The 10841-nt window shown below is 40.2% G+C and overlaps 3 protein-coding genes across 3 annotated transcripts; 2 read left to right on the forward strand and 1 right to left on the reverse strand.

The window, feature by feature from the left end:
• Window positions 1-236: 236 nt before the first annotated feature.
• On the forward strand, window positions 237-2485 carry ppp1r27b (protein phosphatase 1, regulatory subunit 27b). The gene is made up of 3 exons (XM_046046752.1): window positions 237-1131; window positions 1264-1414; window positions 1858-2485. The coding sequence occupies exons 1-3, from the start codon at window positions 903-905 to the stop codon at window positions 1979-1981; spliced, it is 504 nt and encodes a 167-aa protein (XP_045902708.1). The 5' UTR covers window positions 237-902; the 3' UTR covers window positions 1982-2485.
• A 573-nt stretch (window positions 2486-3058) lies between these two features.
• Window positions 3059-5061, reverse strand: anapc11 (APC11 anaphase promoting complex subunit 11 homolog (yeast)). Its single transcript, XM_046046762.1, has 3 exons — window positions 4856-5061; window positions 4617-4734; window positions 3059-3409 (listed from the first exon to the last, which is right to left on the reverse strand). The coding sequence occupies exons 2-3, from the start codon at window positions 4723-4725 to the stop codon at window positions 3264-3266; spliced, it is 255 nt and encodes an 84-aa protein (XP_045902718.1). The 5' UTR covers window positions 4726-4734; window positions 4856-5061; the 3' UTR covers window positions 3059-3263.
• A 2914-nt stretch (window positions 5062-7975) lies between these two features.
• Window positions 7976-10714, forward strand: LOC123969387 (aly/REF export factor 2-like). The gene is made up of 6 exons (XM_046046745.1): window positions 7976-8289; window positions 9199-9354; window positions 9443-9590; window positions 9703-9769; window positions 9960-10149; window positions 10251-10714. The coding sequence occupies exons 1-6, from the start codon at window positions 8098-8100 to the stop codon at window positions 10263-10265; spliced, it is 768 nt and encodes a 255-aa protein (XP_045902701.1). The 5' UTR covers window positions 7976-8097; the 3' UTR covers window positions 10266-10714.
• Window positions 10715-10841: the final 127 nt, after the last annotated feature.

Consider the following 10841-nt stretch of genomic DNA (forward strand, 5'->3'; position numbering starts at 1 on the left):
ATTGTAGAATGTAACCCCTTCCCCTGGTTGGTAAAACCATGAAGTGACCATGAACCTGTCAACATTATTGTCCCTTTAGTGTTACACTGGCGTAAGACAAGATGCCAGACACGACACTGGAAATCAGGGCTGAAACTCATTATTTTTCAGTTAATGTCTAGATCGTTCTTTTTAATGATCAGTCTATAAAATGTGACTCTTCATTTGTGCTTTTTTTAAGGTTGCATTGCTGATTTCCCATTAGCACTAAAGAGGATGACCCAAACCATTCAGTCATTTGGAAATGATCATCACCCACCCTGTGTCTCACATCAGCGATTAAGATAGAATATGACCCATCAAGACAGCAGCCTTTCCTGAATGTTTATGTCAGGCAGTTAACAGTCAACATCCTACACACAGCACTTCACCCCTCCACGCCCCTGCTGCTGGCACAGACACTCCAACATTAAACCATTTTTATCCTGCCTGGTGTTTACTAGAAGCCTCCAGCCTCGGCACTTGGGATGTCACCAATATCTTTAAGTGGGAAGCATCTGGGTATGTGGGGGTGACAACAGAGGCAGAGGTTACTGGCTGTCAAGTCTGGAGACATGAGCTGTATCAGAGGCTTGTGACAGCCTAGATGGATCTGGCCAGGAGGCTACTCATCTTCCAAATCTCGTCACTAGATCTGTGAGGTGTTGCATCCTAAAATAGTCAGACAGAGAGAGTATAAAGACACCCACAGGGACGCTTGGCCTTCAGAGGAACTCCACTGTCGTTACACAGGGGGACACTGGACAGCAAGAGAGCCACACTGAGAAGCACTGCTTGATCTTTCTGCAGGAAAACAACTGCCCTTGCTTATTTTTAAGACTTTTTTTTTTGCAAGAACTAAGGAAAGTCCAAGTCTGACCAGGATGAAGTACTATCAGTGTCCCATGACCCAGAGCATGAAGATCAAGGCTTACACCCAGGACTGTGGTGTCCCAGTTAGCTGCAAAAGCTCAGCTTCGCTGAAGCCAAGCCGCAGTGTGCACTTCCCCAATGACATCGTCTTCCAGGACTATGTGCGACACGGCGAGCTGGAGAGGATTGGACTTTTCATCCGAGCCAGAAGAGTCAACCTGGACACCATCTACCATTCTGGTGAGAGCCCGACAAACATTTACATCACCCTAATCTAGGAAAGTCTTACACAGTTATAAATCTTTCTTATTAAAGCACATCATTATTTTATGCTGAATTAAAGGTTGTTTCTCACTGGCCCTCTCTATGTAGGCATGGCTGCCCTTCATGAGGCCGTCCTGTCTGGGAACTTGGAGTGTGTAAAGCTGCTAGTCCACTACGGAGCAGATATCCACCAGAGGGATGAAGAGGGATGGACCCCACTGCACATGGCCTGCAGCGATGGCTTCCCACATATTGCACGGTTAGCATCTAGACTTTGCTCTATTTCAGTTTAACATAAGACTAAGTAACTTGTTAAACAGTAGCCACTGTTACCACATGTGACAATTACAGGATAATGGCTTAAACATGTCTGACAGCTATCATTTAGCAGCCAACAGCTACTGGCTATACCAGACCAAGTACCACACCCTTTTTCCAATCTGGGGACATGGCTTTTGTCAGCTATTGGACAAGCTGTCTGCAATGGTCTGTAGTCTGAAATGTGTAGCATACGTCATACCCCCACAAACATACATTGGCTCTACAGCTCTCCTACACCAGAGTAAGAGAAGCTGGAGGATCTGCTGCATTCTTGACCCCCCTTGACCTTCCTGAACCTGAAATATGGCAGATACTCGCCTCGAGTTTGCTAGTGTGGCAGGCCAGCAAGATCTCATCTCCTCTATATTGTGTTTTTTCCAGCTACCTTCTCTCGCTGGGTGCCGACCGTGAGCTGGAGAACGACTGCGGAGAGAAGCCAGCTGACCTCATTGAACCAGACAACAAGGAGCTGCTGGAACTCTTCGGGCTGGCTGTCAACGACTGAGAACATCTGGCTTTAAAGCCACAATCTCGTCTCAAACCTACTGACCAGTCACCTGTCTGTTCTGCGGGGAAAAGCCAGAAAAAGCCACTTCAGTCCAATATCCTGATTTTGTGAGCTGCTTCAGCTCTGGGTGTCAAGGACTGTGGATGTGTGGTGGAGGGAGGGCTGACAGAGCCTGCTGCTGCCTCCTGAAAGGAGAGAACTTCTGCTGGCAGGGGATGGCCACTGATCTCCAGCAGGGCAGATGTACTATATTCTGTGAGAGGTCTTCCGGTCTTTTTTTAAAGTAAACTTAATGAATGATTTTATATGGCATGTCGCTGGAATTAGGATGGCTTCTGAATGTTGAAACTTGTGTTGCCACTCAGCTCATTAGCAACTCTCTGAAAGCTAAGAGTGGCAAACCATACAGGCTTGTGTTGACTGCCAACTGTTTACAGTTAATCAGAAGTTATAATCACTCTGTTTTTTTTATTTTAATTCTTTAATTCTGATTGTATTGAATGTATTCATGAGTCTTTGTATTACTTTTTAAAATAAAGTTTGTCAGACAATAGCTTTTAGTTGTGTTCAGTTTCCTTTATGTCTCAACATATAAAGCGCTTTGATGAACACGCGTGCGAGAATCACTTTTACCTCCTGGTCATGCTCAGTGTAAACACATGAAAGTGCAGCCATCTTAAAGTCTGCAACATTTATAAAGAGTTTATCATAACTGATGGCCAACGTGTTGTTTTCAACAAGTTTTTCTCCATACTACAAAGTCCACTTTTCATCCTCAAAGACTCAAAGTAATACAAAAATTAATCTGAATGGATATATTAGCCAAAATAATCAAATATATAAAATCTCCTATTCCATTTGAAAGGAAATATCTGATACAAGAGAATCTTCCTGGAAACACAAAACAGTCTGGTTAATCTCATTAAGTGGGATTAAAGTCAAAATCAGTCAGCGGCACATTGAAATTCAGGTCATATGCTTCAAAACCGCTGCCACAAATCTTCTGGGGCAATCAAGCATACTGATGAAACAACATGTCACTCACATGTACCGTGCAAAACAGGAGGCATGCGGTGCATGTGATGTAGGGTTTTTCTTTATTTAATCACATACTAAAACTGTCAACAGAATACAATTGCTTCCAAATGTACTTTGCATTACAGAAGGTAGAGAAATACAAATACATATTTATTCACATCTGATAAAAAAAAAAAAGAAATCCATTAACAGGCCTCTCTCTCTGTCTCTGCAGGCGTGCAGCAGTGCCGCCTCCACAGGTTCATTCTTTGAACTTCCACTCCTGTCGACACATGGGGCACTGCTGCTGGACCTGCTGCGAGTTCAGCCATTTCAAGATGCAGTGCATGTGGAAACAGTGGGAGCACTGACCCCAGACCAGCGGGCAGTCATCCCCAGGCACTTTACCTATAAAATAAGTTTAATATTTCAACTTTGTTACAATACTTTAATATTACAACTCAGTAACTCTTACTTACTGTATGATCAATACTCACAACTGAATATAAATGGAAACTGAGGCCATATACTGTATATTACACCTTCATTAGTGGTAAATTATTAAAGTTCACTATATTAACTTAAAAGAAATTTATAATTAAAAATTATTAATTATTAAATCATTTCCATCATGATTTATATATCCTGAGTACTTCTCCCACTGAAGTAAAAATGAAAAATTATTTTGAATTTGAATGAAAAGGCCTCAAATGTGCACCTTTAATACCAATAAATTAAAGGCCTGTCAAGGAAAAACTTACTGCTGAAGCACATTATCTGGCTTTGGTTCAGTTGTCACAACACTTTTCACAATGTTCAAAGGTCTTGATGCAAAGAGCCAAAATGATTTTCAATTCACTGTTTTAAGAACGGCTGACTACTTTACTTCACCCCTCTGTTTGGTTACTGTCAAAATGTTGGAATGTGTTGAGTGTCTGTTACAGTAGTGTAAATTGTGGTTTAATTATGTTAAGCTCTTTCCAGCAATACAGTATTACTGTAGTTTAGATTACTACTGCAATCTTACAAGTGATTGAAATATCCAAGTGCTTGAATAAAACATATTTTGTGGCAGATACAGGTTAGGTTAGAAAGTATTTGCGTGCACAGCCACAATCCTTTTATGCACTATGCTGGATAATGATAAATAGAGATAATTCAGTATAGAGTCCGACGTTATGTTAGTATGCATCCTAATGCCAGACTTCAAATATCTACTGTGTGCATACAGTAAAAGTGCATATTCAATAAATAAAAATAAGTTGTTCTTCATTTAAAATACTGACTTTTGCAGATTTTTTTCTAATAAAATCCAGTCATTAAACATATAGATTTTGTGATGTTATTATACACTGTGGCAAAAATTAGGAGTATAGCATTTTGTGTGAAGCACTGCAAATTAACACACTGTTGTAAAAGAACATACCAGATATGTTTACCCCGAAATAAATCCTTGCTAAAGCTACATAATTATTTAATTTCAACGTGAAATGCGGTGTTGGTAATTGTGGTTGAACACATGAAGGTCCACCTGCAGGAAGTTCGTGACATTTGATGCCAGGCACGTAACGCACAATTTTGTCACCCGCAGCATAACGCTAGCTAAGCTACTCACAGTCTGGGCAGCAGCCGTTGAAAGGCATCCTGCAGATCCCACAGTTTTCATCATTGGCCACCCACAACCAAGAGGCCACCCCGTTCCACTGTCGGATCTTTACCTTCATCGTCCGCGTCTGTTAAGAGCAGAAACACTCAGTAACCACAGTCAACAACACACTCCCTTAAACGTTAGCATGGGAGCTAATGTTGACAGCTAACTCTGTGCTCGCTGTTCAGATATATTAGTTCACTTACTAGTCAGCGTTTAACGTGTCCTTCCGATATCCAACAAGAGTCAAGTTATAAACTTTCTTTGCAAGCTAGAAATCATGTTATGGCCAGTTTGATGTTACTCAACCACATGTAGCTGTTAGCTAACTGTAGCAACCCGGGGGAAGGAAAAAGTCCATCTTCTTCTTCTACAGAAATTCCGGCCGGCCCGGTGTCGAAACGCTGCCCTCTACAGTCAATTTAGGTCAAAGCCGGTTGGGCGCAAATAACTCAGATCATTTTTCTGTTCAGCCCCTTTACTCTCTGCCTTAGTTTCCTCACACCTGGCATGGACCACCCACCTGTGGCCCCCCTGTCTGGGCCTCTGGCCATGGACCTAAGAACTCTGGGCCTGTGTTCCTGCCTCTAGACGCTTAATTGCCCCCTTGCCCCTCACCCTGGGTCAGTTAGGACATTTGTTTTCTGTTTCTGAGGGAGAATTTTCTACATGGAATCCCAAAGTGCTCCCGGTGGCTGTGCCATCAGTGTGTGAATGTATATAATTTCTGTCACCTTGCAGATTAAGACAAGTGAACTAATGTTATATGTTGTTTAGGATAACAGTTTTATTGAAGTTTCTATTATTTCATTCATATTTTAGTTTCGTATCATATTTCTAGGCCTTCTTGCTATGTGAGAGCTCAACCAGCAGAGGTCACAACCCCCTTCTGTGGCGCCAACAGGCAATAAAGGTTTGACCTTTTGACTTGTGTTTATATCAAAGAGAAGGCTGGCACTGCTACCAGAGGAAGCTAATCACTGAGTTTGAAGGATTTGCAGAACCTCACCTGCCTCCCAGCTGCTCTTTCTTGGGTTTAAGCAGCGTGACGAGGCGCTGAGCGTCTTTTCCGTAATTTCACTTACTTACGTACACTTGATACAGCAGAACTGATATTATTTCCCTTAGAATTAGCTTACAAAACTTTATGCTGCTGGCCTCTGTCAGGCGCGCGCAATGACGAGGGAGTGAATAGTGACGATTCTCTCTGACCAATCAGTAGTCTGCTGTGTTTTCACGTCATTAATAAATGTAAAAGTGTAGAGCAACGATATAAAACAAATTTTGACCCCATTATTGAAAACACTAAATTGAAACTGAACTCATGGTAAATTAGAGATATTTCTATATATGGGTCCTTTTGTCCAAAGCAGAGGGGATATCTATGTCTGTTTTATCACTTAGCATCCCAACCAATGTTATTAAGAAGCTAGATAAAATACTTTATGATTATATCAGGAGACAAAAGCCCCATTATCTAAGAAAGTAAATTATTAGAGGTAGTTTAAAACAAGGCGGTCTGGAGATTCTGGACTTTAGTATATTGAATAATACCTTTAAAATTAAATGGATTATAGAATTTCTGAAGAATCCCAACCGTATCTGGAATGCTTTTCCTGCATACTTGTTTAAATCTACTTGTGGTATAAATTTCTTTTTAAAATGTAACTTTTCTGTTGACAAAATCCCAATTAGATTAGCTAACTTCCACAAACAGGCCTGGACACTTGTACACAATCATACCTTCAGTCCTCATAGGTACTTTATTTGGAATAATAAAGACATTTTGTACAAAATGTACAAACTTTTTTATTGCTCATGGAATTTTTCTAGTTGGACAACTCTTAAACAAGAATGATTTGTTATTGTCATATTCAGAATTCCTTCAAAAATTCAAAATTCCAGTCACACCCAAAGAACATGCCATTGTTTATGAAGCTATTCCTGCAGGTCCTCTTCAATTTTTGAGAAATGTTTATTTCACAGAAAAAAACATTGTTTCTAATATTTTTTTTATAGAAGGAATTAATATTGAGAATAAATTGTGCTGTAACCAACATAAGAAATGTTTTGGACTATACCATACTCTCTACAGCAAAGTTCTTTTGGTCTTCTATTGTGAGTGATTTACAGTGGGAAAAGGCATGTACTATTCTTAACTAATATTGTATTAATAATAAGGTAAAAGAAGAGAACTTTGAGATTTAGCATCGTATTTACCCCGCCAAAGGAGTGTTACAAAGATTTAAACTTAACATTGATTATAACTGTGATTTTTGCAATTTAGAAAGAGAAACTATATTTTATCCTTTATGTATTCTGGAAAGATCTGGAACATTTTATTAACAGAAAAATGGGTAAGAGTATACGAATTAATGTATTTGGTGCAGGGCTGGGCAATAAAACAATAAGGATAATTATCGGAATATAATTTTTCTCAATAACAATATAATAAATGTTCAATATATTGTCAATAAATATTTGGTTTAATTCATTTGAAACACAAACAAATTAGCTCTGAGGAAAAGGGACTGAAAAAAGATTTACTATTATTTGTTGAAAAAGATTTTTATCATAATAGTTTTAAAGGTTCAGTGTGTAATATCGCTCTCTCTCTCTCTCTCTCTCTCTCTCTCTCTCTCTCTCTCTCTCTCTCTCTCTATATATATATATATATATATATATATACATACACCTTTAATTGTTCTACCTCAGATTTGTTAAGTGATCCACTTTTTGACATTGTTTGGTATTTTATTAATAGTTTTAAAGGTTCAGTGTGTTATATATATATATATATATATATATATTTAAGCATCCGGTTTCTTCTATTATCAGGAGCAAAAATCAGCCTTTAAACTTGAAAGAAATAATGACATGACATATATTGTGATAATTATCGACATCAAATGTTATGTTATTGTTGTTATCACGATAACATTGTTGGCCATATCGCCCAGCCCTAATTTGATGTCATGTTATATTTTGCACTTCATTATCCAGATACATTAACTATATTGTGCAGCTCCTCATCATACTTGGAAAATTCCACATCCACAAATCAAAATGGACTGGATCCAAACCCTGCTTCAATCGAAAGCAATAAAATGTCTAAATATAATAAAAGAACTTAATTTAATTTGAGCTTCTGGCAATGTAATATGGAATTGACTATCTGTGTAATTTGCATTTTTGAGCAGATACATGTACTTTTGCAACGGACATGGGGCTATAATAATAAGTCTGTATGGTCCCACACTGATCAATAAAGTTTTGGGTGAAATGAGAGGGGGCGGGACTTCGTGCGGCGTCACTTCCGCAAAGTATTTACGCACTATCCGCTTGTTTAACACCGCGCCACCGGAGAGAGCCGCTCATCAACAACCGCTTCTCAACGCCGAAAGTTCTTTGTTCGTCTTCAGCGCTCGCTAAAAGCCCCGAAACCACGATGGCGGATAAGATGAACATGTCTCTGGACGACATTATCAAGCTGAACAAGAAAGGAGGCAGCGGCCGCGGAGGAGGATCGTCCCGGTCGGGTGGAAGTTCAGGTCGGGCCGGTGGATCGTCGAGGCCGCCGCGCAGTCGACAGAATAACTTCAACCGTGAGAGAAACAACAGAACCACACCGTACACCCGGGTATGAAAGAGAAGCAGTTGAAACTGAACCGAAATGAAAGTAGCGTTGCGAGGTGTTTTTAAAAAAAAAATAAATAAATAAAAGGCGTTGTTGATTGTTTAACCGTCGTGGTTAGCTTTTCACGTGATAGCGGATTTCCCCAACGTTAACTAGCGTACTTAGCAGCAACAGGGGAGACTCTACTAGCGGTCCTGAAATTACCTGAAAGGGGGGAAAACCTCGTCATCTCTGTCTCTCTGTGGGCCGCGGTCCATTCTGCATTAACAGCGCGAGAAGCAGCGGGTTAATTTAATGTCGTCGTTGTCGCAAAAACATGGCCCCGTGTGAGACTAGCTCGGATGGATGTCTGCTCAAGATGGCTGCTTTCAGAAGTTGTCCCTTGAATCGTCAGGTGAGGAGGATCAGGTACTGGTCGCCAGTGTCCTTGCATGGGATTTAACCAGCAATAAAAAAACAACCCAAAAAACGTTTATTTCTAACTATGGAAAAACACGACTCTGAACGATGGCCACAGTGAAAATGTTGCTTCATTAAATCCTTGTTAGTTTTCGAAGGACTTGAATGGGTTTCATCTACTCCAGGCAAAATCACCACCTTGATGGGACTGGAAGATTAAAAAAGAAAAAACCTGAATGATGCCTGATTCTAAAGACATTTTCAGATATTCGGGACAATTTACACGATTAATTAAGTGAAGTGACTTCTTCTCAATGGCTGCGCATGCTACAGTGGTGGTCAGCCTTATCAGTGTGGGGACATGGTTGTTTCGGCCCTGGTATCTTGGTCAAGCCTTTTGGATGGCCTACAGATGTGACAATCACTCACCTATGTTGGCTTTTGTGGTCAAATAATTATCTGCTCTCCAGTCCACCAACATGTGGAACAATTGTCTTTTGTTGCTCTTCACAGCCCAGAGAGTTACCAGACAAATGGCAGCATGACATGTTTGAGGAGCACGCTGGTGGACACAGAGGACAAAGTGCAGGAGCAGAACGAAGTGTAGAAAGTAGTGGCAAGCTGCTGGTTTCCAATCTGGACTTCGGCGTCTCCGACTCGGATGTCAGGGTAATGTACTAAACCCAGTTAATCCACTTTGCTAGCATCAACTACTTGTTGTTGTTAACATGACTGACGTTCCTGTTTTGCTTCCCAGGAGTTGTTTGTAGAGTTTGGGACATTACAGAAGGCATCTGTACACTACGACCGGTCTGGTCGCAGTAAAGGAACTGCGGATGTTCACTTTGAAAATAAAGCAGATGCACTTAAAGCAATGAAGCACTATAACGGTGTCCCACTTGATGGTGAGTATTCGAGTGTCACGCTACAAAGACATAGATGTACTTTGGTTGGTTGCTTGAGAAGAACTTAAGTGTCGCTCACAGGTTTCAACTTTAATTTTGTTTTATTTCTTAGGCCGACCCATGAAAATCCAGCAAGTGACTTCAGAGGTTGACACACAGAGTAGACAATCTATGCAAAGGTAAGTCAGGTAAAAGTGGCCATGCACTTTGAGTGTACGAATACATTGAGTTTGGGAAGCTCCACGATTGGAAATTATAGAGACAGTGGACAAACTTTTATATGCTGAGCTGGCGTCACTAACAGTCACAACATGTACGTGCCAGTTATTAGAGGTTGTTAACGTTAATTTTTCCCGGATCTTTTTGCAGTTCAAACAGAGGCTTTGACCGGAGCAGACTTGGACAGCCCACGTTTGAAAGGAGTGACAGGAGTGACAGGAGGCAAGGTGGCGGCAGTGGAGGTTTCAGAGGTGGTCGAGGAAGGGGAAGAGGAAGTGGAAACAGACCCCAACTTTCTGCCGAGGAGCTGGATGCCCAGTTGGATGCTTACAATGCTAAGGTATGTACTCTGGTTGTAACCAGTTATTTTTATTCTGTATTCTCACCGTACTGTGAACATTGATGATATAATAATTCTGTTTCTTATGTTTTAAATTTCAGATGGACACCAGCTAAAAGCACTCAGAGCGGATGCTGCTCCTGTCCCTACTTTTTTTTTAAACACTGGTTGATCAGATATGATGGATCGGACATTATTTTTTGAAGCCATTTTATTGTGTGGACCTTGTATCTTCTGTTTTTGTTTTTTTTTTAAAATATTTCTCAGTATTTTTGTAGCTATTTTTTCTGGGGAAGTTTTGTCTTGGGGATTTTTCTCCCAGGCCACCAGCTCCTGTGCTCTTTTCCAAATGTATGGACAGTGTCTTTAAGCCTGCAACATAATTGATTTTTAAATACTTTTTTTTTTTTTTTTTTTTAAGTCACGTAAAAATGATTCAGTGGTTTCACAGACTGCTTTAATGTTAAAAATGTTACATAGTCATAGTTGTCGTCATTTGGTACTGTATACTTGACACATGGACATTTCAATGAGTTTTGTACATAAATAATTATATTGGATCGTCCTTCTGGTGTTTGATTATTTTGACATTTCTCCTCCTGATACATTATCTGCTTTTAAAAACAAATGAAATCCAAAGGTGGCCCAATGAAAACAGAATTGTGCGAGCTATTCTGTATATTTCTTGATTG

The sequence above is a fragment of the Micropterus dolomieu genome, linkage group LG04 (genome assembly GCF_021292245.1).
Source record: "Micropterus dolomieu isolate WLL.071019.BEF.003 ecotype Adirondacks linkage group LG04, ASM2129224v1, whole genome shotgun sequence".
Taxonomy (NCBI): Eukaryota; Metazoa; Chordata; class Actinopteri; order Centrarchiformes; family Centrarchidae; genus Micropterus; species Micropterus dolomieu.

Coding starts and splice junctions, on each gene's coding strand:
- ppp1r27b (XM_046046752.1), top strand. CDS start 903: ATGAAGTACTATCAGTGTCCCATGACCCAGAGCATGAAGATCAAGGCT. Junction 1,132..1,263: donor GGACACCATCTACCATTCTG/GTGAGAGCCCGA, acceptor CTCTCTATGTAG/GCATGGCTGCCCTTCATGAG. Junction 1,415..1,857: donor GGCTTCCCACATATTGCACG/GTTAGCATCTAG, acceptor TGTTTTTTCCAG/CTACCTTCTCTCGCTGGGTG.
- anapc11 (XM_046046762.1), bottom strand. CDS start 4,725: ATGAAGGTAAAGATCCGACAGTGGAACGGGGTGGCCTCTTGGTTGTGG. Junction 3,410..4,616: donor CAACGGCTGCTGCCCAGACT/GTGAGTAGCTTA, acceptor CTTATTTTATAG/GTAAAGTGCCTGGGGATGAC.
- LOC123969387 (XM_046046745.1), top strand. CDS start 8,098: ATGGCGGATAAGATGAACATGTCTCTGGACGACATTATCAAGCTGAAC. Junction 8,290..9,198: donor GAACCACACCGTACACCCGG/GTATGAAAGAGA, acceptor TGCTCTTCACAG/CCCAGAGAGTTACCAGACAA. Junction 9,591..9,702: donor TAACGGTGTCCCACTTGATG/GTGAGTATTCGA, acceptor TTTATTTCTTAG/GCCGACCCATGAAAATCCAG.